This window comes from Sinohyriopsis cumingii, chromosome 14 (genome assembly GCF_028554795.1).
Source record: "Sinohyriopsis cumingii isolate HCF-2022 chromosome 14, ASM2855479v2, whole genome shotgun sequence".
Taxonomy (NCBI): Eukaryota; Metazoa; Mollusca; class Bivalvia; order Unionida; family Unionidae; genus Sinohyriopsis; species Sinohyriopsis cumingii.
The window spans coordinates 92,171,534-92,198,665 of record NC_142974.1 but is presented as its reverse complement, the minus strand read 5'-3'; the positions used below and the strand labels follow the sequence as shown (position 1 = coordinate 92,198,665).

Here is a 27,132-nt window from a genome sequence, read left to right as displayed (position 1 = left end):
CAACTGGGAGAAACGCAATCTACAGATTAGATTCGACTGCTCCTCAGCGTGGATTCACACGCGAGCAACTTCAGGTGATTCCCGCGGATACACAATTACCACCTCGATCACTTAAATAACTGCAGCAACACCTCTGCGTCGATTACACTCAAGACAGGTCAACATTACATTTTCACGCGTATGACCGAGATTGCTGTCTATTCTATCCACGGTAAATTGTCTTGGGTCGTTTTTCGGATACTGCCACAGCAATAAACAATTACAACTCGCACAGTGATTATTCTGACGCTCACGTAACGACAACACAGCGTTGATATCCAGGTTAAACTCTCTATTATTTTTCTTGTCACTTTGTCGGTAACTGTCTAATTTTTTTCTTATTTGATCTTTTTGCGTTAACTCAACAACGGCTGACTTCGTTGACGTATCTAATACAATTCTTCGTAACTGAGCCATCTTTCTTACTCTGGACACGGCTAAATAAACTAAATTTGACCATTCGATGCGGTCATCAACGATCCAAACAGTTGTATCAGAAATAGTTAATCCTTGTGCTGAATGAATCGTCATAGCATATCCTAGTGTCCACGGTGATTTATTTATTGCTAATGCATCTTCGACCGCATCGACGTTAACTGTTACTATATCATTCAATACTAAATTTTGTTTCTCTGGTTTTCCGGGAATATCAACATCAGTATTCTGCAATCGTGTATCATCTGGTCTGTAACATAACGGCACTTCCAACGTTGGAAATTTCTGCCGCTGTAACTGAAATAGTCGCCGCTGAAGTGTATCTCTGACTGATTTTCTACTTGCAACAATTAAATCATATGGTTTCCACGCCGTTAAAAAGTTATCAAATGAAGTCTCTGGAATTATTTCACGCATTATTTCACATTGGACTTTATTGGTTTGTAGCCTAATTAGTTTTTTAAACTCCTTTAATGTGTCATCAAGCGCTCTGATGTCATCACGCATTTCCTCGTAATAATCAACAAACCCTCGTAACCATTCGTGGGGAGATTCGCCGACAAATGGTGGTGGTTGACCATGATCGCCGCACATCACAACTGCGGTATTTTTCGTTAACAACCACGTCAGGAACCGTTGTAATGTATCCAGCGGCACAGTGTCTATTTCATCCCAGATGATTTTCTCCGGGATATACTTCGTTCCCATTCGCGTAGGAGTCCATGTACCGCCGCTGTATTTGAAAAAGCCGTGATAAGTGCAGGCCTTTACTCCGCGTTGTATCATTTCTCTGGCAAGTCTGTGTGTTGGTGTTAGCACGACCAAATCAGAACCGCGAAATAGTTCGATTGCACGAGTTGTCTTACCACAGCCTCCAGGTCCGTTCAAATAAACTGTTCTGTGTCTAGCAATTGGATCGTGCACAGAAGGTCCCGATGAAGGTGTCCATGACATCCCTGTTGATTTCCGATATTCATCTTTAATTTCGACATCAGCTGATGCGCAGTACGAGTGTAATTCTTCTTTTTTTACTCGCCATGTTCCCCATTGACCATCAGATTCTGGCAAATCTAACGCTGTTAAATCGTCTTCGTGAATATAAAACGAATCTGTCGCAACTCTTGCCACGAAGGGAACTCTATTCACCATCGACAATAAATTTATAGAAACATAAGCCAGCATAGAGGATCTCAAATGAGTGTACTGAGCTGAATCACCGTCGATATAACTAACAACTGTTCCTAATCGTTTTCCAGGCATCCCCGGCAATGATATTATTATGTCCTCGCGGGAGCAGAATGTATCTTTCGCAGTAGTATCCGCGATAATGAAATTTAATTCTTCCTCATCCATAATTAATCGACTGTGATGTCGTTTATGATCATATGCTCCACCTTGAGTAAATTTACCTATCAATCTTCGGCCGAGATCTTTACAGTTGCGCTCATCATGTTTATACGCCAGTGTGCGTAATTCTTCTTCAGACGCTGTAGGATAATTTAATTTTAAGTCAGAATAACACGCAGTATCAGTTGGAGTTGGTAACCAAACTGAGGTTTGTTTTGAGTAACAAATAATCCCCTCACTGACAACAACAGATGTTAGTATTGTTTTGTCAACCATAAACCGCAACAACGGAAACGGCACCCACTTCCTTTCGTGGAAATGTCTGCCAAACCAAGCATAATTAATAGGATGTAACCGTGTTGCAAATTCGAACGATTCCACGCGAGCAAATCCAGTCAGGTCAAAATCAGGTAAAGGTCCGTTAATAGCTACTCTTGTCATTAAATTTGTGGGATGTCCAAACCGCGCAAAGTATTCAGCGCATTCACCACGGCCAAGAAAACTTCCTGGATAGCACGCAATCATATCCACCGATACCATATTATCACTAACAAATACACTATTCCATAAACCGCCGTGTCCGTATTCGATGCAACTCTGCTGAACATTCTCGAGAAAACTCTTCATGGTTGGTTTCCAATTATTTTTTTGTCGTGCTATATGTGCGGCAACACTTGGAACAGTAAAACAATTAGTTAGTAATTGATCAACTTGCTCAGTTGAATATTTTTCTGTGAGCGCTTTCATTTCATTTTGTAACTCCGCAGTTCTATATATTTCTCCGTTCGGGGTCACGAACTGGTCATAATCACCAACTTCAGAACTTCTAAACAACCATACCGATACCGGATCGGTTTTACTCATTTGATAAATACAATCAAACATACCCGCGGAATAATACCTTATAACACGATCGCGTGGAAATATTTTAACTGATTCCGTCCAGGCGTGGCTGTTGTGATCAATAATTGTTATTGAAGCTCCACTACGGTTGTATTTCGATTTATACAATTCCTCGCCTGTTAGCGATAATACCGTTATAGGAAATCTTAATAATTTTTCTAGCGCGGCAACATCCTTAATTGACGCCCCTACATCTTTGACTCGATTAGCCCATGTTGTTATTTTATTTTTTCTGATCTCAGTTAGACCATTTCCACGTGCTGCGTTTTTAAAATGTTCCATTACTCGCTCAGCTACACAATTTAACACCACTGATGTTTTCATTGGCGTGAGTTTATCTACGCTTGGTTTCTTTATCGGATATATTCCGTAAACGACTGCAGTTACTGGATACGATCTGGCGTAATACGGTATATCAACCCCCGTCAACATTCCTGGTCTAGAATTATTGCTCAACAAAATAGTTTTCCTTTTAATGTCAAGGATAGGATCATTTTTATCACGGATAATCCACGTGTCATCGTCGTTTTCGTTGACCACTTTGACAATAAATTTTATCTGTATGAAATATCTTCTATCGTCGAGATACCCAATTATGTTACGCGCGATTGTATCGTTCATGGTAGCATCAATGATAACGCTCGCGTGAGAAACGCTAGCGTTTCCAGCGATGCTAGCATCGCCAAAAACTCTTCGAGTTTCGGGGATAATTTTATATGTCGACCACACATGTGCGGCACCATCACGACGAAACTCTTCCTTGGCATTCTTGATAACACCAAGCAGTTCCTTTAACTCTCTTCGTCGTACATCACCGGTTAACCGGTCAAGATCGAATCGACCTCGGGGAAATTGGAGATTTCCAGGTTTTATTCTGGATAGTCTTTCAAAACTCATTATTATAATTAAGACAAGTATTTAAATAGACAAATATATTATATGCACCAATGCAAGTGGATTAAACTAAATTCATCAGCGCCGTGTAGCAAACCATGCAGACACGAATACTGTGGACAACATGCTCAACAGGTCCGCGGTGGGAGTCTAGGACCGATACCGTGTATCAGATGCGGCATTGGAGTACGAGGAAAAACTCAATTATGTTCAGCGTGTGGGGGAAAACGCTATCGAGAACTAAAACGGTATTATGATAAAAAAAATCCAGCCTCGAACACGTTCTCGGAGCGTGATTACATAAATAAGTTTTCAGACAAATTATGAATTAGACAAATGATTTGCTTATAGTATAATGAATCAAGAATTCGTCCCCGAACAAGAATTTGTTCCCGAACAAGAATTTGTTGCACATCCAACTATTCCAAATTATGAGGCAAACCGAGATGGCATAGTACGACACTGCACGCGAAGACAACCAGTTGGTACAGTTGATAATGCTGGTTATTTAAGATTTACTGTTACCAAAGGGAGGTATTTATGTCATCGTTTTATTTACGAATGTTTCTTTGGAGTGATCCCTAAGGGTTTTGTCATTGATCACATTAACGGTAACACACTTGATAACTCTATAAACAATCTTCGCGTGGTCACTCAGAGCAAGAACTGCCTACTGGGTAACACAGGGCGTTGTAAAACAGTTGCAAGAAGAGCTATTAAATCTATAAACGCAACCGGTGAAGAAATTGTATTCCAGTCAATAAACGCCGCCAGTAGGTATTTCGATATTTTTCCACCTGCTGTACAGTATGTCGCAGATGGGATCCGCAAAACAGCATTTTCAAAGAAGCTCAAACAGAAGATTTCATTCTGCTATATAACTCTTATCGCTGACACAAACGACGATAACTCCTCCACGAGTGTGTAACGCTTTGCAGAGTTGTCGTCGTCAGAGGATTTACTTCCCCTGAGAAAGCCACCTTGATAAAATATTTTATCGAGTTCATAACATGTAATCATTTATTTACCGTAGAATATATATTTTTTTACAAACAATATCCTCGTTTTACTGAATATATCCGACTGTTTTGCTCTTCTGTGCTTGTTATATGACCGCGCTCGAGAAAACATACAATTAAAATATTTTAAACAAGTCCCGCCCACTGCTAGAGCGAATTTGGAACTCGCAAGTAACAGTTGGGTTATATACGAAATCGCTCCCTAAGACCTTTGGGTCGATCGAAAGTCAGCAGCGCAAGCAAAACCATAAATTTAATCCGCCAATGGCGGGTGTCTTTTGTGCACCATCCAATGGTCGATTCAATGGATGGTTTTGCTCTGCTGCTGACCGTAGAAAATGACCCCCCTGCATGTTTGTGTCGTCTTAGGATAAGTTAGGATAAGTTAGGATAAGATTACATGTTCATTGTGCCTTTGCCTGCTATGACACTCGAATCAGAGGTAAAGGTTGTTTGTGTTGTCAAATAAATGTTTGCCGGGCTTGCTAGAAAACTCGATCCTAGAAGCCAGGATGTCTCGTTTTGTTTTTTGGCGATGCTAGTATTTTTCATGCATTTAAAAATATGAAAATATATAATAATATGAATCACGAAAATATAAATACCATACTTGTTGAAATTAAAGAATTACAACAGCGAGGTTTTAATATTTTACTAGACACTGAAACAATTATGTCAGATTTTGAATCCTTGAATGAGCTATCACGGCAGGGAAAGAACAATCTCTCTGCGAGATATAGGTTCATTAAGGGTTTGCAAGATCGCATTTACAGATCACTTGCCACGATAACTGAAAATCAGGTATCTGAATTTATTCCACTGTGCCGTGCAGTTGAGAAGATTCGTCTTGTATTGTCAAGCGAGTATGAGACTCGAAAATTAATTAGCACCAGGGTGAGGCAGTTAAAAGGTTATATAAAGGACACGGAAATGCCTGAAAATACTAGTATTTGTGACTACGAGGCCGACAAGGAAGTATAAACCGCCGCGTGTGACTCACAGCACAAAGTGAAAGTAGAACCTGAGCTAGCGTGGAAACTCAAAGCGGAAGCGAAAATGCAGAGCATTTCACAAGCACATTTCACGGGTAAAAAAAAAGTGTATTATTTTTTTTGCCCGAGCGTGGAAACTCTTCGAGTTTTACATGAGAAATGCTTTGCATTTCCAGAGAAGTCCTTAGACTTCCAGGATTTGCTTAAGCGTTTCAACATCAATACAACAATGAGAATAGTTCATAATCTGTTCTCGTTGACACCAAGCTGTGATCATATGATTTTGCTGTAGCTGTGTTAATTGTGACGACGTTAACAAGAAGTCTTCGTCGCCGTACACGTCAACGATTATTTTAACGGGGAAATACTGTTCTGGGAATGTCTGTATTTGAAATGCGGTTTTTATTGCCTCGTGAAGAATTTGCTTATCATGAATATGAACTCGTGCGTGAATGTATTCACACATTATATACAACTGTTTTTTTTTAAATGCGCGCCTGCGTGCTAAGCACTCGCATGAGAAGTCCTTTGGACGAGAAATGCAAAGCATTTCCAGAGAAACTCTTCCAGAAATGCTTTGCATTTCCAACGGTGCCGGTTTTGATGGGGTATTTGCACGCGATGACGAAAGTGGACCACTGCAGAAAAAAAACTATTATTATGGATCCGTTGACTTGTCCTTGTCCTCGAAGAGTTTCAGGACTTCACCAGTAAGTTCACGGAGACAGTCTCGCCACGCAGGTCCAACAACCCCCCCCGTTGGTCGGTGAGTTTAAAATTTATCGTTGACAACCACGGATTATTACACCGCAGATAGACCACATTGATTGGTTCTTGCACAATCAGAAAACCGGGGGGGTCTTTTGGTGTGAACGTATACAGGATAAACCCCTGTTGGGCCGTCGTTGTGTCTGCGCTGTAGCTACCGTCGATGACGTCACATACAAGATTGACCGCAATAACATCTGTGATATTTACGATCCCCGGAGATACGTGTCTGCCATCGGATGCTGTACTGTTGTCGTGTCTTAAAATAACAGGTTGTGGTTTTATTTTCGCATACGCGGCAAGAATATCTTTGAAAGATTCCTCGATGAGATCCTGGACTGATTTTCTCAGTGTGTGCACGTTATATCCAGGAAGTTTAAAATCTGAAATATCCTTCACGGGAATACCAAATCGGGATGCAAAATTCGATCTTTTTTGGGTTCCATAATCGCCTTTGAGATCCAGTAGATGTTGAATTACTTTTTGATTCATAAATTCCATCGTGGATGCGAGTTTGTTTAGTTTTTCTATGGTGGTGATAATGTTCGTGCGAGAACTGCTTGCAGTTCCAGGTTTTGTTATATCAGAGATATAATCTTGAAAATATACTCGCAACAGGTCTAGCTGTTGTTTATGTGCTTGTTTGATCGGATTAAAAAAATGAGCTTCTATGTCTTCTGCCCGGTAATCCCGGCCTCCATACCCCTCAAAAAAAGCTGCCCCTATTATATCCAAGGAAACTTTATCTGATGTTGAAAACCAGGCTTGGCCTGATCGTAATCGATCTGAAAATAATAAATACTCGCCGTACACGAGGTCGTGTAGTTCTTCCTTGGTGGTCTCGAAATCCGACTTCGATGGTGGCGGTGGACCCGGTTCGACCTTGGGTCGTTCTCGTGGCCATCCTAATACTGTTCGGATTGAGCTGCTATAAATATCCACGGCGTATCCCGGTGTTGAGATTTCAATGACCGCAGACAGCGTTGGTTCGTGCGCGGCTATAGATATTTTGGCTTCCTTGCCGGTGATTCGTTTTATTTGGCGTTGTATCTCCGCGTTGATTTCTTCGATCTGATAACTCCCAGTGGGTAGCGTAATTGTATCCCAGTCGAATTCGTCAGAGTCGGCTTTGGTTTTCCACGAAAACACAAACGAATTATTCGGCTGCTGACCGGAAAATGATGCTGACCTGATATTGGGCCAGCTGTGATACGCACTGAGCTTCGACAACGCGATTTCGTTCACGGCAATTGGAGTTCGAAAATTAATGCTGAATTCTGGTGTCGTCGAGGACACTGAGATCATTGTGGTCCTTACCGGTGTTGTGTTTGTGACTATTTGCTGAAGCAGTTCCTGTGGCGTTGCCATCAGTGACATTATTTATTTGTTTAGTTTTCAAATAGTCATTGTACACATCTGACATTAGTTTGAATTCAGAATCTGATATCAACGCAGCGTCGCTGGATTGCGCGTCTAACGATGATGATATCAGCGATGATAATTTCTGATATGCGGTCGTGGCTGTATTTAATTTTGTCGTGTAATCGTGTAATTTTGTGACCGCGCACGAGGATATTTTTTTTGCTATGATGCCGAAAACTCCTGCTGTTGCTGTAGCAGCGGAAACAGAGATCGTGGCAGCGACTACTGCAGTCACTGGAGTGACCGCTGATAGTATTACTCCCGCGGATGCAACAACGGCGGATACTGAATAAACCATAACGTCTAACACTGTTATGCGTCTGCGGTATTTTTTTACTTTTTGACTGGTTACTTCGATGACAGTTTTTAACTCAGATTGCCACTCACGGACTTGATTATATCGATATTGTTGAGCATCTGGAAATGTTTCGGATGGAAATCCGAAGGATTTTAACGTTGACATTATTATTTAAAATCGCTGGTAATTTTTAATTACCGAGGAGGCACTGCAGCGACGAATTCCAAACACCACCAGTAATTGACTGTGGCTAATCCTTGTGGATTTTCAGGTTGTAGTGTAAAAATTTCTTCGGTTGTTTTGTTTATCACCACAGACGCAACTCGGGAAAAACTGTTAGTTAAATCATACTTGGTAGATATCTTAAATTCTACAGCAGAGATTATTGTCAGTCTATATATTCCAGTGACTGTTGCAGTATGTTTGATAGTCTTGTTTTGTTGTGACCAAGTTTCGAATCCCGATTTGACCGTGAATACAATGTTGGTGATATCCCCGGGAGTAACGTCCGCGGGGACCTTAATCAAACTGGTTTTGCTATCGATCTCAGGAATTCCCGCTACGATATCCTGCTGTGTTTGTTTGATCGTGTTAATGTTATTTTCTATTATCTGAACCTGATCTGAAAAACTTTTTTCCGTTCTGACTACACCTAACCGGGTATTAATCTTATTGATATCGTTGGCGTTATTAGTAAGATTTGGTATGATTTCAGAAAGTTTCGTGTCGACGACTGGAGGATCCCCAAAGAACTTATCCACGGCCTCATCAGTTTTTGAGAAGTTTCTTCGAAGTCTTGTAAACGCGCCCACGTGAACATCATACTCTGCACGCAGCGTATTTAGTTTACCGTTGACGATGTCCACGTATTGTTTGTTTGACGCATCCTGGTCGGATTCGGGATTTGCTAACGCGGTTATTTTGTTGCCGCTCATGTCAAGTCCGCCGGTCATTACGTCGCCGGATTTTGTTACTTTATCGCTGACTAGGTCAACAACGAGTTTGTACTGCGCGTCGACGTATTGTTTATTTGCGGCATCTTCGAGACCTTCCGGATTTTTTAGAACGGTTATTTTGTTTCCATTCATGCTGAGTTCTCCTGTCATTACGTCGCCGGTTTTTTTCACACATTTATCAACGCCGCTATCAATACTGTCTTTGATGCTTGCGATTGATATATTCGAGTCCTTGATCCGGCCGCCATCACTAAATGCGGCGAAGTTATCCTTGGTAGCTCCAAGAACTCTGCGAATTATGTCATTCCACCTAATGTTGCTCGTTCTTAGTTTTCCCTGCTTGTCCTGAAAAATAGCAACTTCATCTGGGTCAACTCCAGCTATATTCAAAAGATTATCGACTTCATCTCGGGTCGCATATTTTGAGAGATCAGCATCTGTGCCAGGTTTGACTTTTCTTGTGAAAGGTCTTCCGTAAATATCCACCATTATTCTTATTGCTGTTTTTCAAATGCGTGAGAAGTCCTCAGAAATCGGAGATTTCCAGGGACTTCCAGAAATGCTAAGCATTGGAAATGCTAAGCGTTTCTCGATGCGGTATATTCATACACTACTCGATGCGGAGACGTTGCTGGATTTCTTGAGATTGCATCAAGAACATTTAAAACCTCGCTCCCACAAATGGGCGGATCAATTAATGTTTGTGTTGGTAGCGTCGACTGCCACACTGGAACATTAGAAAATCCTTTGGATTTCTTAGAAAATCTGCTGTTGAGAGTGCGAGGCACTCCGCGGACATACTTGAGAAACTCAACTGGCGGTGCTAAACCGTACGAATCGAAATAGATAATTCCACGTGGATCGATCGCGTAAGCAACCCAGTGAGTTCCCGGACCATCTTTGTTGTCGAGATTGATAATGCCAGTTTCCGGATTCCGCGGCCGCGTCGGTAATTGATCTCGCATAAATACTCCTCTGAAATGTTTTATACGCAATTTTTTAACAGCATCGAGTAAATCAAAATTGCTCAACGGCGTTAGAATTTTTTTGGATACCATGATGGTGGAGTTCCTGGTAGTCTTAGACCTGATCCGCGAGTGGATCTCCCCTTTTTTTTCTTATACCCGTGTCCGGTTGCTTTCTTTAGTGCCATTCCAGCTGCGGTTCCAACTGCACCAAGTGCTGCGGCTTTTGCTACGGCTGGTGCTGCCGCGGCAATCAACGCCGGTATTGCTGCGAGAAGAGGAAATATTCCACCGGTTTTAGTCATGTCCTTGATAGCTGCAGCAGAGAAATCAAGGCGGATACCGGTTTTTGCTGTTAGTGCCTTATTAAAATGTTTAATCTGAGTATTAGTCAACGACAGCTTGTTTGGACCGCCAGTAATCTGATCTCGTTTTAGTGTTATTGATGTCCCGCACGTGCTTGCGTGTTTTGATTGCAATTTCTTCGTTTGACCGGAAGTCAAGGTGACATTAACATGACTGTATGACATTATATTTCAGAAACTAATCTAATTGTTACATGTTTTCTACTGGAGCGTCAATAACTCTCATTCGTCCGCCAACACCTTCAAGCAGCATGGCTTTATCGGAGAGTATAACCGCGACAGCTCTAAAACCACCAACGGGAAACTCACCAACGTTAGCCCGGAAGTGTATATCAACGACAGATTGTTTGGTTAGATCAAGATGTTCCAGCGAAAAGTAATAAATCGGATACAGCGTTGTAAAATCCAGTTGTGATATTTGCAGACCAGTGTCGACATTCTGATCGCGACCCATAAATGACATCAGACGATGATACGCACGCGCTACCTGATTTCGTTCATAATCTATTAATATATCCTCGGATGGTTCTTGATGCCCGTTTATCCGCAGCGAAACCCCAGAGACAGCGAGTTTATCAAATATCATATGCGAATGTATTTGACTATTTACTCGTGCGTTACTCTGGAGTGCTATGAAAATGTGTCGCGGCGCTGACACACCCTGCTGTGATGAGATATGCCACGTAAACTGTCCAATACCGGCACCTTGAATAGAATCTGTTGTTGTTGTCAGCCATGATATCAGTGATTTGCCGCCTTGGTCCATGAAAGAGAGTAATCGTTGCTCTTCAGCGAGTGATGGAGACATTACTGGCATCCATAACGCAAGTTTGAGTAATATTACTTTACCCTGGTTAGTAGCAGGAGCAACAGCGGCAGGAGCATCGACTCGCCAAATAGCGTCGTTGTCATCACCTTTTCGTACGAGTATAACCGAATGTTTGGCTCCGTAAATAACCTTTCTGACATTTCTGCAGAACCCAAAGATGTGAGACAGTGGAATTGCGCATGAGAATTGTCTATTTGCGCCTGATAACATTAATTTACGCGTAGCAAAACCAAGATTGTACTCAGGGTTGGGATGAGCTACCGGCCACACATCAGCATCAGCGTTATCGGCAAAGTTTCTTGGCCGTCTCACAATGCTAGATCTGTGGTCGGGATGATTAGAATTATCCTTAGCAAACATCACAGTTGGACCAGCAGATCTAGTGTAATCATCTGAGTATCTCGCTAATCCCACGATTGTTGTAGCAACGTCGACATTATCCTGAATCGTTTCAATTTCTTTCCCGTCAATGCTGTATGAGGCACTTCTGAACAGCGCCATGATACCATTGTTGACAAGACCAACTTGGAAATCAGCTCCATATGGTGTATTAGCGTCAACATTTGTTACAATTTGCCCCGTGACTTCAAGAAATGCTTCAGCGGGCAAGAAATATCTACTTGTGTCCTGAACTTGTAATTCAATTCGTCCTCGCTGATTGGGATTTCTTGCTTCGTAAGAATAATACTGATAATCACGCACTGACTCATCTTTTAGTATTGGTGCTTCCATATCAAATGCTGGATCAGATACGCGTTTGAACATTTTTATATAAAATCATCGCAGTCTAAAACGAAGTCCGCTTCCTGATATCAAACTTGTATTTATTTGTTCGGGTGTTTGGGTTATTAATTCCGCGAGTTTTTGATTGGCAGCCTGATTTATTACTTTACTGACGTCCGCGGGCATAAGTTCAGTACTGGCCAGTTTCACCGGTGGCGGTTTTTTTGATCTGCGAATTAACCGTGACAGTCTATCCTTGATTGACGCGAATGCCTTCCCGGCGAGATCACCAACAGATCCAAGGGCTTTATCCTTGATAACATCAATAGCTTTCATCGACAATTGTTTTGCAATCGGTAATGCCTTAGGGGCTATTCTTGAAAACAAACCAGTAATTGTATCACCGAGACCATCTCCGTAGGTTGCTCTGTAGACTGGTAATCGCGAGTTTACTACGCGGACTTGTAACACACGAGCGTGTCCGGGTTGAGAATTGTGCACGATCATTTTATTTAATTATTGTTTCTCTAACTAAATTTGCTAGTCGCTGTGGTAACCATCCGCGAGTTCATCAATGAGTCCCCGGTAAACGCCGATATCCATAATTCCGCTCTGAAATAGTCGCTGACAAATATTTGCGGCTTCATTTATGATTTCCGGAGAGTTGTTTCCGGCGCGTCTTCCTCCGATGAGAACTTCCAACCGTGATACGTCATTGACGATATTGTCAGGACAGATGTGGTTGTTATATCCGCGACCAGTGTAACCTTTTCCTATTTTCCTTATTTCCTTTTGTACCCTTTTAATATCAGAAATTACATCATTTTTCTGAGCTATTTTATCTGATAAAACCATTTTAGCAGAAGTACCCTTCAATGTTTTTTGTTCTTCTATTTCATCGTTTAATTCTCTTAATATATCATTTAAATTGGCTAGTTCCCCCTCTAATTTTTTTCTTTTTTCTGATATATTTGGGGGGATGGACGAAACAGGAGTGGTAAAATCATCATCAGGAGCGCTAGCCCCCATTTGTTCAGGTGATGAAATTTCAGGCACTGGATCAGGCAGTGTCATTTGCAGGATTTGAGCTTGTGTTTTCTTCGCCGGTATTTTTGCCTGCTTTTTCATTTCCTTTTCCTGAATTTTTTTCTTCTTTTCTTCATCCCTTTCCTGCCTTTTCATTTCCATTTTCTGTATTTTTGCCTGCCTTTCCCTTTCCTTTGCCCTCATTTGTTGGTCTCTTAGTTCCTTACTAACCCCAATTACGCCAGTTTTTATGAAATTATAGGTATCATCAATTTTAGATATTCGAGAAATACCCCGGTTTATTTTGTAAACATAATCCCTCCAATCATTCAGGGTCATACCTGAAGCAGCTTCTGGTTTTAGAAATTCTTGCCGGTTAGGATAATTTAAGACAATCCAAGCAGAAAACTCCCTAAGCTCATCCACGCTAGTAAGTGGAATATTTTTTATATCAGTAATACCATCTTCGGTAAATTTATTAATAAATGTTTCCTTAGCAACTGTCACTACTCCGGCGGCACCTGGATCAACTACAGCACCTTCATCTGCCTGTTGCTGTTTAAGTTCTTCTATTGCTTGAAGTAACCCTCGTTTTGTTTTGGTAGGGTCAGCAGGATCAGGTTTTCCTACAATTGCAGTTTTAACTTCACCAGTAGCTGCTGTAATAGGCTTAAATAATTCCTCCGCGGATGTTGCAAACTCAACTTGCGCTTCTTGTCTTGCTTTTAATTTTTCTCTGACGGAATCACGGACAGGAATAAATTTTTTAATCGCGGCTAGTCGTTGTCGTGCCAATCTAGTTGTGAGTGCTTCTCCGATATTTGCCATTATTTATTTGTCCACGATTTAATTTCCCCGCATGGATTTGTGACAATAAATTTACACGATCCCAGAACAAGATACCGTATCGGACTTGATACACTGTATGGTTAACATAAAAATGTTTCCTTAGGAATCGAAGATTCCCCTGGAAATCTTCAACTTCTCACAGCAGCAGGGAGGGCGCAAACTACACCTGATTTTTCAATGATACCTCACCGTGGAAAATTATGTCGGCGGAGTCGGATTTATTGAAGTAACTCGCGTTATATCAGCGGCGACGAAGCATTTCTGGAAATGCGAAGCATTTCTCAAGGACATTTTTTTTGTCCTGTATTCTGAATAGAAGGGTTATTTCGTCGAAATAAGCCCTCTATCGGGAATAGTTTCCGTGGATGGGTTATCTCGGAAAAGTAGCTTGTAGGATTCGCCCTCCCTGCTGCTGTTCCAAACAATAGATAAACCTTTAAATGGCTTCTCCATAATCGCTCTATAGAATTTTATAAAACTTGACAGAAAGCATTCTGTTTTGAAGATTTTTCAAGTACGTACAAACGATTCTGATTCACAATCAGATATGGACACCATTACTAAAAATAGAAAAACATTAAATGGCTTCCTTTAAATAAAGGCTAAACAGAATTTGACAGAGCGTATCCTGGAATAAAGACCTTTCAAACTTGTATAACTGATGCCATTCCACCTGCAGATATGTCTGCTGTACTAATGATAGAAAAACCCTCAGACAACTTTTTTAATTGTACTGAATAGAATTTAACCAAGATTGATTGTGCATACAACTGATTGACAACTACAGTAAAATATGAATGTCACTACTAAAAATAGAAACATTTGAAATTAGTTTTTCTCAAAAATCATTCAACAGAAATTGACTATATTTCATTGAACACAGCGTCCCAGATGATATCAGAGACTGTTTCTCATTGAACTTTGACATCAGCATCTCAAAATGTAGCTAAAGCTACCAAATTCATCTCATGCACAAATGGTTTAAACATTCATATTGACAAAAAGTGCAGCACGATTCATTCATTACATGCTGAAGACAGACTGGTCTGTGTACATGTAACCCACCATATTATTCCTGAGTTCTGGAAGATTCCATTTTGATTCTGCAAAGAAATAAAAGGGAGGCAGCTACATTATAGTTGAATAGGAAAGCTGATCAATCCTTAATAAGCAAAAAGACACCTCCAGAGGTCATGGCAGCATCAAAGAATTTGATGTAAACAGACCACCCTGTTTTTATATGTTGATAATGAGATGTGTTATGCTGTGTGTTAATTCAAATGGTGTTTAAATACTTTGTGCACAAAATGAATTAATTACTTTTAGCTACATTTAATGATAAGAACCTGAAAATACACTAAGCTACAGATGTGGATGTCAGTCACACTTGCTGTGCAGAATGAACTACAATTTTAATAGAAAATATCCTGGAATAATGGGTTTTCAAACTTGTACATCCCATGCTGATCTTCTAGTAAATAGGACCCTCATTATCAAAACTAGAAGAAGAGAAAACATACTGTAAATCATTTTCTCCAAAAGCAGAACATTTAAATAACTTATTCACTACAGCTGTTGAATAGAATTTTATTTTAATTGACAGATAGCATCCACAGTTGAGACCTTTACATTTTTTTATAATAAATGATGATCTGCCATCATATATGGTTGCCATTACTCCAGCTGGAGAAACCTTGAAATGGCTTCATGTCCAAAATCATGAATAGAATTTGATGAAACTTGATGGAAAGCATTCGAGCATGAACACCTTACAAATTTCTACAAATGACATCAATTTGACAGATTATATTAAATACAGTAGAAGCTTTAAATGATTTATTCAACAGAGATGTTGAATAGAATTTGATCATAATTGACAGAAAGCTTCTTGACATAAAATTTGTACGTCTTTTTTTCATTAATGATACTGCTTTGCCATCATATATGACAGCCATTTCTACAGTTGGTTAAACCTTGAAATTGCTTCTTCTCCAAAACTACAAATAGAAACAAACTTCAATGAAACTTGATGGAAAGCATCTTTTCATGTAGACCCTGTAAATATATACAAGGGATGTTGTTCTGTCATCAAATATGATCTCAGTTACTGAAACTGGTAACCTTTTGACCAAATATGACAGAGAGCAACCAGGTATGGAGGCTTTCATTCTGGTATAATGGGTTTCCAAGATTTTATAAATGATTCAGAACTGCCCTCAAATATTGCCACTGTCACCAAAAATATTAAACCCTCAAACAACTTCTTCAAAAACCTTAATACAGAATTGAATCGTATTTGAAAGAAAGCATCCTGTCATGCATCTTTGCTAACCAAGGTTCAGATGAGATGAGACTATCTATAACTTGGCAGACTGAACATATATAATGGTGCTTTGTCCTAGTGACATTTATTGGATTTCATGAGTTGCCTCCCTTTAGTATATGTAATGCCAACTAACCAGTAGCATGGTGCATTGTACATTGGCCAAAAATGGTGGGGACAAAATGACCTAAAAAGGATACTTGAAGTTTAACATCGAAAGTATCACTATGTACCATTGGGAATCCATTACAGGTATATTAGAGTGAAAGAAATTTGTGCAAACACGGACTGGCACTGGAAAATTGCTTATTTATCAGTTCTGTACAGTCATGATTCAAGTTGTTTGTTCTGCTTGCCTTGATCATGTAGGAACAGTGTTCAAATTTGAACAACTTAATTTTGATTGGATGCAGTGGCTTGCTGCCGGATCCAATGAAATTCACATACCCAAAGCACAGAAATATTGACTCGATATGTCAAGTTGTAGGTTAAGGATTATCATATCAGAACCTTGGCTAGCGAAGATGCCTGTCGTAAAAACCTTTCAGATTTATACAGTTGATACGATGTCATCAAACATGTCCACCATTGCAAACAATATAAACTTCTTGAAATCATTTCACCAAAACTGTTGAATGAGATTTGACTAAACTTGTAAAAATGAATTTTTGTATGAAGACCTTTTAAGTCACTGTACAAATGATGCAGATCCATCATGAAGTATGGCTGTTGATACTAAAAATAGAGAAAGGCTTAGAATGACTTGTTCTTTGATACTAATGCATAGAATAGAACCAAGTTAGAAAGCATCCTGACATGAAAAGTTGGAAATGGTGCAGAGTCCATCATCACTATATGGCCAACATTAATAAAACCAAACAAAACCCAAATAACTTATTGTCTAACATCCACTGAATTTAAGTAAATTTAATTGAAAACATATTGGCATAGTGGGCATTTCAAATTTTTACAGACGATACCAATCCATCACTAAAAGTAGAAAAGCATTTACATATTAAATATTTATACAATCGATGGTGTTCCCAAAAAAAGATGACTGCCATTTGTAAAAATAGAAAAACATTTCAGAATTTTATCTTAGAAACTATAGAACAGAATAAGACAAACTTAGACACAAAGTGTCCTGGCATAGGGGTGTTTAAATAATGGACAAATCATGCTGATATGCCATCCAGTAATTGGATAGAGATATAAATATGGTTATTTCCACAGCATATGCAATCAACAGCATTGGCAAAATTTAAATAGAAGGCAACCATCTGATCCAAATTTCCTGGCTAACTGCAAGGCACAGATGGGGACATTACAAGTCATAATTGGTTTGCATCATAGCATGGGTCACAGATTGGATATTGCAAGTCAGAATGGTGGTGTATCATAGCATGAGTCACTAGTGGGACATTGCAAATCCCAATGGTGGTGTATCATAGCATGGGTCACAGATGGGGACATTGCAAGTCCCAATGGTGGTGTATCATAGCATGGGTCACAGATGGGATATTACAAGTTATAATGGTGGTTTATCATAGCATGGGTCACAGATGGGGACATTGCAAGTCAGAATGGTGGCTTATCATAGCATGGGTCACAGATGGTGACATTGCAAGTCAGAATGACGGTGTATCATAGCATGGGTCACTGATGGGATATTGCAAGTTAGAATGGTGGTTTATCATAGCATGGGTCACATATGGGATATTACAAGTCAGAACGGTGGTGTATCATAGCATGGGTCACAGATGGGGACATTGCAAGTCAGAATGGTGGTGTATCATAGCATGGGTCACTGATGGGACATTGCAAGTCAAAATGGTGGTTTATCATAGCATGGGTCACTGATGGGATATTGCAAGTTAGAATGGTGGTTTATCATAGCATGGATCACAGATGGGATATTACAAGTCAGAATGGTGGTGTATCATAGCATGGGTCACAGATGGGGACATTGCAAGTCAGAATGGTGGTTTATCATAGCATGGGTCACAGATGGGGTAAATGCAAGTTAGTATGGTGGTTTATCATAGCATGGGTCACAGATGGGGTAAATGCAAGTTAGTATGGTGGTTTATCATAGCATGGGTCACATATGGGATATTACAAGTTAGTATGGTGGTTTATCATAGCATGGGTCACAGATGGGATATTGCAAGTTAGAATGGTGGTTTATCATAGCATGGGTCACAGATGGGATATTACAAGTCAGAATGGTATTATATCATAACATGGGTCGCTGAAGGTACATTGGAAGTCAAAATGGTGGTGTATCATAGGATTGGTTACAGATGGAGACATTACAAGTCATAATGAGGGTGTATCTGCAGGTTCGAACCCTGGCCAAGTCATACACTTGAACATGGGAAACATCAGGTACAGCAGGTTCTTTATGGGGGAATTTTAGTATCCTAGACCCAGACCCCATAAACATTAACTATGCATTATTTGTTTATGAAATAAAAACATCAGTGTCCCTAATTAGGTAAATAGTGAACTTAATTTTGTATAAGGTCAAGTTCAAAAGACAATTATACATAACACATAATGATAACAAACTTATCAAAAAAATGCAAATTAAATATACATAACAGCTTAGCTACCTCAAGGGACAGTATGGTAGCCCACATAATCATTTTGGAAGCCCATAATTTTCAATGGATATACCATTTCCATTGAATGCACCATTAAAAACAAGGAGACAAAACTTCTAAGGTGATAAAAGGTTCAGAGAAACATTTACAGAGACACTCCAAGCACATAAAATAGTCCATGCTGTTATGTTTTTTGTTTTTGTTTTAAATTTAAAATGTTTAGTTTTCAAATATCTGTAATTTAAACTTGACATACAATTGAGTAAATGAACTGGTTTTGCCCTATGGCCACAAGAAAGTTTACATGTTTAGAACATTATGAAAATAAATGAAATGAAAGCATGGATAAAAAAGCCTATTTACAGTTTGGCCTGTTTAAGCTCTATCCACAATAAGGCCTGTGTACAGTTTGGTCTGTTTAAGGTCTATCCACAATAAGACCTGTGTATAGTTTGGTCTGTTTAAGATGTCCACAACAAGGCCTGTATATAGTTTGGTCTGTTTAAAAATCTATCCATACCAAGGCCTAGGTACAGCTTTAAGTCTGTTTAAGACCTACCCATAGAAGGCCATATGTACAATTTGTTCTGTTTAAGATCTGTCCACACAAAGGCCCCTGTACAGTTTGGATTATTTAAAATCTGTCCACAAAAAGGCCTGTGTGCAGTTTGGTCTGTTTAAGGTATGTCCACATTGTAACTACTGTATGTACATTTTTACAAATTCTTCAACTTTTGAGAAGAGTCATTAGGAATATTATTTCATTGCTAAATGCTATTTCTTTTTTAAATGAAGTACAAAAAATTATCCCAAATTTCTGTTAAACAAACAAAATCTCCAGCATTTTAATTTTTTGTGAATATGTTAGACAAAAACAAATATTGTTTTGCAAGTTGAATTAGAAAAAAGTAAGGCATTGTTATTGAGGTGTCTTTCTATCCAGACCCTTTTGACTATTATTTATCATCACTATAGCAGTGACAGTCATTTCTTTTATTAATTTTTAATTTCTAACCGGATTGTTGCCAAATTTGTCATCTTCACATTTTAGGTTATAGTTTGACCAAACATTACATATTCAATCATGACACAAAGATATACAGTTTATGGAATGGATTGGGAGTCATGACCTCCAGGAATATGTACAAAAAAGTATTTGGATTGACCATCGTGAAAGTCATGAAAGTAGCTCAAGTTAAAACTTGACTGAGATCATGATCTTTATTCTTCAGGTTCCCTTGGAGACTATCCAAACAGTGGCAGTGGAAGCAGTCTAGTGTTAATGAATCAGCACTATGGTTACAACCATGTTGAGAGATTTCGCCTCAGGAATATGTTCATGAAGATCTTGGAGGAGCTTCGAATGCGAAGAGTAAAATGACAGTTTTGTTACTATAGTGTGCAGAATCCTGGACTATAGTCTGATGATACAAACCCGTTTGTTTGTACCCCTCTACCAATTTAATTAATGGAAACCATTAATGTTATAAAAAGTCCAAGGAACTTAGTCAATTCATTCATTGATTTTTAGTTTCTAACCGGACTCAGAGAAGAGTGGCCCTAACACTGTCATCTTATGCGCGTTTCATGCTTAACGGAAGTTTTCAGTGCAATAGACGGACATGCTCGGATCCAATTTCAGTTTCTGGACAAGTCCATTTTCAGCAAAGGGGTGTATGACGACTACATATGTACATACATAGGGCCCCGAGTGGCCGAGTGGTCTAAAGCACTCACCGTTACGGATCACTGCCATCTCACCTGTCTGCGTGAGTTCGAGTCTCAGGCTCGGCTAACGTGGGTACATGAGAAAGCTTGCCAGTAGCTTCTCGTGGGTCGGTGGTTCTTCCCGGGGTTTTCCAGGGTTCTTCCTCCACCAATTATACTGGCCGCCATGTATAGCCTATCTTGTGCTGAAAAATGGCGTTAAACCCTACAACAACATGTACATACATAAGTCGTCTGCTTCTGATATTTACAATGTCGAATCAAGCAAAGGAAAATGACAACTATGCATTTCATGTGGATTTAAGAAGCGGTTTAATTTATATGTTCTTGTATGCAGAGGGATATAATTCCAAACTCTCAAAGTTATGTAATTTATGCAATTATTCAGCATTGCCGAACAGGATGAACTGTCATTAGGTTGTCTGATGGAAATAAACTAGCCTATAGTGTACGCAATATGGAGCCGTGTTCGTATGGAAAGTCCGTTAAGCATGAAATGGTGCATGGGATGCCAGCATTAGTGCCATTCTGGTCACAGTCAGGTTAGAAATTATAAATCAATGATTCAAATGACTTAGTTCTATGCACTTTTTATCACATTAGACGTCCTCATTTTTGAAATTGGTAGGGGGGTACAAACAAACGGGGATGTAGAGTCAGACTATACATTATTAAATCAGGCTGGGAGTTTAGTTTCATGTACACTTAAGCTAGGGATAGAAGAAAAAGTTTCTTGTTACTTCCAATTGGATTCATGCATGTTTGATTCAGAGAGACTTTCTTATTGCCAGTTTGCTAAGATTATAGGTAGAGTTGTCTGGATTGGCTGTTTGGTCTGGGCATTATCAAATGGGTTAAATTTGGACTTTTCTTTTCTTTCCCATATTGAACCTGTGACATTATTTGAAAAAAATAAATTCACAAATGCCTTAAAATTTCAAATTATGTTTAATTTACATAAACTAAAATTATTGCTATATGTCTGAGTATCATTTTCTTCATTCCTTCCCCTGCCCACCACCACACCAACATGTATTCATTGCAATTAAAAAAAAATCTTTCCTGCTCTGTTGCATTTATGTACTTAAGATGGTTAACAGTTATGGACTTGAGCTACCACAGTGTGCTTTTTTAAAATTCTTCCTATATACTATGTAAATCTTTATCATATATTGATACACTTTGCCTTTTGAATATCTACTGAGATACTGTTCCACTCTTTCATTTCAGTATCCACTGAGATAATGTTACACTTTACCTTTTGAATATCCACTGAGATACTGTTACACTTTACCTTTTGAATATCCACTGAGATACTGTTACACTTGACATTTTGAATATCTACTGAGATACTGTTCCACTCTTCCATTTCAGTATCCACTGAGATACTGTTACACTTTACCTTTTGAATATCCACTGAGATACTGTTACACTTTACCTTTTGAATATCTACTGAGATACTGTTACACTTTACCTTTTGAATATCCACTGAGATACTGTTACACTTTACCTTTTGAATATCTACTGAGATACTATTACACTTTACCTCTTGAATATCCACTGAGATACTGTTGCACTTTACCTTTTGAACATCCATTGAGATACTGTTACATTTTACCTTTTGAATATCCACTGAGATACTGTTACACTTGACCTTTTGAATATTCATTGAGATACTGTTACACTTGACCGTTTGAATATCCACTAAGATACTGTTACACTTGACCTTTTGAATATCCACTGAGATACTGTTACACCTTTCCATTTCAGTATCCACTGAGATACTGTTACACTTTACCTTTTGAATATCCACTGAGATACTGTTACACTTGACCTTTTGAATATCAACTGAGAAACTGTTACAATTGACCTTTTGAATATATGTTAAGATACTGTTACACTTGACCTTTTGAATATCAGCTGAGATACTGTTATGCTTTACATTTTGAATATTCACTGAGATACTGTTACACTTTACCTTTTGATTATCCACTGAGATACTGTTACACTTGATCTTTTGAATATCAACTGAGATACTGGTACAATTGACCTTTTGAATATATGCTAAGATACTGTTAACACTTGACCTTTTGAATATCAACTGAGATACTGTTATGCTTTACCTTTTGAATATCCACTGAGATACTGTTGCACTTTACCTTTTGAATATCCACTCTGAGATACTGTTACACTTTACCTTTTGAATATCCACTGAGATACTGTTACACTTGACATTTTGAATATCTACTGAGATACTGTTCCACTCTTCCATTTCAGTATCCACTGAGATACTGTTACACTTTACCTTTTGAATATCCACTGAGATACTGTTACATTTTACCTTTTGAATATCCACTGAGATACTGTTACACTTGACCTTTTGAATATTCATTGAGATACTGTTACACTTGACCTTTTGAATATCCATTGAGATACTGTTACACTTGACCTTTTGAATATTCATTGAGATAATGTTACACTTGACCTTTTGAATATCCACTGAGATGCTGTTACACTTTACCCTTTAAATATCCACTGAGATACTGTTACACTTGACATTTTGAATATCTGTGAGATGCTGTTACATATTACCATTTGCATATCCTCTTAATACTGTTATATCTTATCTTTTGAATATCCTGTATGAGATATTGTTTCACTTTACATTTTAAATATCCACTGAGATTCTGTTATATCTTATCCTAAGAGATATATTTACACTTTACATTTTGATTATCTACTGAGATACTATTATATTTTACCTTTTGAATATTCTCTAATAGATACTGTTACACTTCAGTTTTGAATATCCACTGAGATACAGTTATATGTTACCTTTTGAATATCCTCTAAGAGATACTGTAAAGCTTCATTATTTTAATAACATAGAGATACTGTAATATATTACCTTTTGAATATCCTATTTGAGATAGTATTAGTTTAGTTTTGAATGCCCTCTGACTGTGGTTGGTGTGTCTGAAGATCCAGGGTCTAACTGGAATATGTAAAAGCTTGTTTTCTGGAACTTGTTTCATAGCTGGTAAAAGTCTTAAATCACATATTTAACTGACATCAGATTATTAACAAAACCATTAAAAAAATAGATACATTGTACACAACATTCTGGATAAGTGACTGCAAAGTTTTACTTGTCCAGCAGAATTTGGAACATATCCTGAACTGTTGGGCACTATATAAACTTTCCTGTATAGTTATGCACCCCCAATCTAATTATGAGAAGATTCCAGTTTGAAGTTTTTTCACAAGCTTCAGTCATTGTTTTCTTATAAGGAAGCTGCTACATACCCTATCAACTTGCTAATGTGTGAGAAAGTAAAACTTGTACAGTCTATCTATAACTGTGTTATCATATTCAACCAATTACAACTCAAAGAAAGATGCTAGGATACATTTATAAATCATGCCAGAGTAATTCTTAGGTGATTGTAGATTGTAATTCATTATTCTTTCCACTTTGAGACATGTTTCGATATTTGTAGGCCTCAGACAGGGAAAATGAGAAGAGAATCCAAGAGCTAGTGCAAGACAAATATATGCTAGAGAAGAAAGCCGTGAGTACCTTGTTTGCTTGATTATAAAGTGTATTGCACTGTGGACAACATGGATCAGTCAGATCTGCCTCCATAATGTGCTGTTAGAGTAGGCCAGTTAATCCTTTTCAGGTTTGGACTATATACTGCTTGTATACCTTTTATCTCATGGTACATTGAGAGACAGCTGAAAGTGATTCATTCTGTTCAGTTCAGTGCAGGCCAAATATGGTTTAATATGTTATTAGTTTACCTCGTCACCATTTTTAACCAGCATCTGACTCATCTTCACTAGCCAAGGTGTCTTTGGAGCCTACTTCCTCATAGGAAATCATAAGATAGACAAACCAGATATGTCCTTGTTATGTATCTATCAGTTTTCTGCCTGCAGAGAATGAGCCAGAATGTTGCCATCAAATGCCAATAGAATTTAGGAAAACATTACTGTTGTTTTCTGATTCCATATTACTATGCTCACTAATGAGTATGGAACTACTTTCTCCTTGAGAGTTATTAGTTATAACTGAGCAAGCATGAATTAAACTGTGCTGTAGCCACACTTGACTTGCAAATGGAAATGTGTAGCATTCTCTTTAATAATCTGTATCATAAAGTTTCAACAGTTTGTTCAATCCTGCTGTAAATAACTGTCAAAATAATGTTGTCATGCAAAATCCACATCTGAGCCTTCCACCAGAAATACTTCAAATGATATCAGCTGAGCCTTCCACCAGAAATACTTCAAACATTATCAGCTGATCCTTCCACCAGAAATACATCAAATGATATCAGCTGAGCCTAATTCCACCAGAAATACTTCAAATGATTTCAGCTGAGCCTTCCACCAGAAATACTTCAAATGATATCAGCTGAGCCTTCCAACAGAAATACTTCAAACATTATCAGCTGAGCTTTTGATATAAACTTTCCTAGTTATTCAGCTGGTGATACCTTATGTGATGCAAAGTTTGACAAGTATGCAATAGCTGTAAATCACATACATGTATATTGGTCTGCTGCCCCCATGCATCGAAAAACAGTGCTGGTATTGAAAATAGTGACTTTTTATACATGTTTCATTCATGAAACTGATATTCATGCACATATCAGCTGTTCATTAATTTATCTGAAAATTGATAGGTATATAACAAAAATATTATTATCATCATACTCAGAGCTTGATTGCTAGATTACATTTTGTTGTCAGCTTGAGAAAATCTAGATCATGACTTTTCTTTTGCATTTTCTGGTACTAACATATTTATTTGATCAAGATTGCATTACTGTGACACTAGTACATATATATATATATATATATATATATATATATATATATATATATATATATATATATATATATATATATATATATATATATATTGTGCCAAGCCAGTCGATTTAGTTTACTTTCATCAATGAAATTATTCTTTGAGTCCACCCAAAAAGTTTTAACATTTTAATGTTGTAGTTGTTCAGAATAACACAGAATGATCATGTATCTAGAGGATAAAGATACCAATGGATACCGCGTGATTGGGTACCCACCTACTGATAATAACGCAGGTAATAAAATGGACAATCGAGTACCCCTTATTAAAAAAAGAAGTTCCTGTGAAAACACAAGGACGATACAGTATTTTCCCTTAGCCCTCTGATCTCACACTACACACAGCCTATCATCAGATAATGACTATTCATTTTCTCCAGTCACGCATTCATTCACATGGAGATACCCATATGTTCCTGTATGGTAAAACAAACATCATAATACAGCATGGTATCAATTACTTCTTATACATACATCAATAAATTGCATCACATCAGTACATATTCCTAGTCCCGTTATACTAAACAATATCATAACAGATGCGTCTTTTTACCTTACATACATACAAAGTACACAGATATTCAAATATATCCATGCTTTGATATATGCATATGTCCACAGTAACTAATTGTACATACTTTAACCATTTTCCAAATTCACAATTCAAGCACGTGTAAATTCTAACAAAACGCATTAATAAATCCACTGGCTTACTATGAAGTAATTTAATAGTGAATTACAAAATTAATTCTGACCACAAGCGAACAATCTACATAATTCCGCCTCACATCTAATAATTCGTTATGTAGGCTTTAGCCTGTTTCTCAAATACGCATGTAATTATTATAGAGTACAAATGACAATCTTTTTGATTCCATGGGTTACAAAAAGTATTATTAAAGCAAGTTAATGCTGTGTATACTATTTACATCGAAAAAAACGATGTGTCCCAGAACATACAGTGCACAAAAAAATTACTTTTAAAATAAATTTATGGTGTCCCAACAAATACGGTGTCCCAACATATACGGTAAATATGGTACCTACAAGTAATTCCATCAAAAATATGTACACACAAAGATTTAAAATATTCAATAATTTTGTGACAGGTCATCTAGGTCTGAATTCAGTGGAACAAAATGTCACAATCACGTAACAACTGATGAAGCACATATACTTTTCAGTATGTCCCAAGTTGGTAAAAGTTAATTTGCATTTTAAGCTACCATTGGTAGCATTTGTAAGCATAAACTTTTTTCTTGCAAAAAGGAAACTTTCATGGCAGAGTAAATGTGTTCCAGTCACGTTGGAAAATGAAACAATCTATCAGATTCCATTGCTTTTATTTAAGTTTGGTACTAATTTCCTTTGAAGAAAGGTTCTTTGTTTTTATTGAAGATTGTAGTTGGCTTTCTTTGATGAAGGGTGCATGCGTTATTGAAGTCATCACTAAAGGACAGCTTTGGAGAACCAGACAAATGCACATTTCTTATTGTGACGACAACATCAAATAATTGTATTACATGATTAAAACTGATTTTTTTCTATTTGCTTAGTACATTGTCATAACAATTTGGTGTTTCAAAGGTAATCAGTTTGCTTTTTTTAAAAAAGGAATTGTCTGTCATTTGGTTGATTGTAGTTACTGTTTCTCCCTGCCTATTGAATAAACCAATAAGGAAGATGTTTTTTATGTTGTTTTTTTACATTTGTGGTAGCAGCACGATGCTGCCTTCCTTGCATGGGTCAGAAAATTAACAAAGGGTC

General features: G+C 38.2%; 1 protein-coding gene across 1 annotated transcript in view; it reads left to right on the top strand.

Moving 5' to 3' along the window:
• The window catches only part of LOC149784394 (coiled-coil domain-containing protein 73-like), a 100,236-nt gene that overhangs the window by 61,669 nt on the left and 11,435 nt on the right, over positions 1-27,132 (top strand). Inside the window, exons 2-3 of the mRNA XM_089932449.1 lie at positions 19,992-20,131; positions 23,988-24,059. Of these exons, the coding sequence (XP_089788575.1) occupies positions 19,992-20,131; positions 23,988-24,059 (212 nt within the window). The remainder of the gene's footprint in view (positions 1-19,991; positions 20,132-23,987; positions 24,060-27,132) is intronic.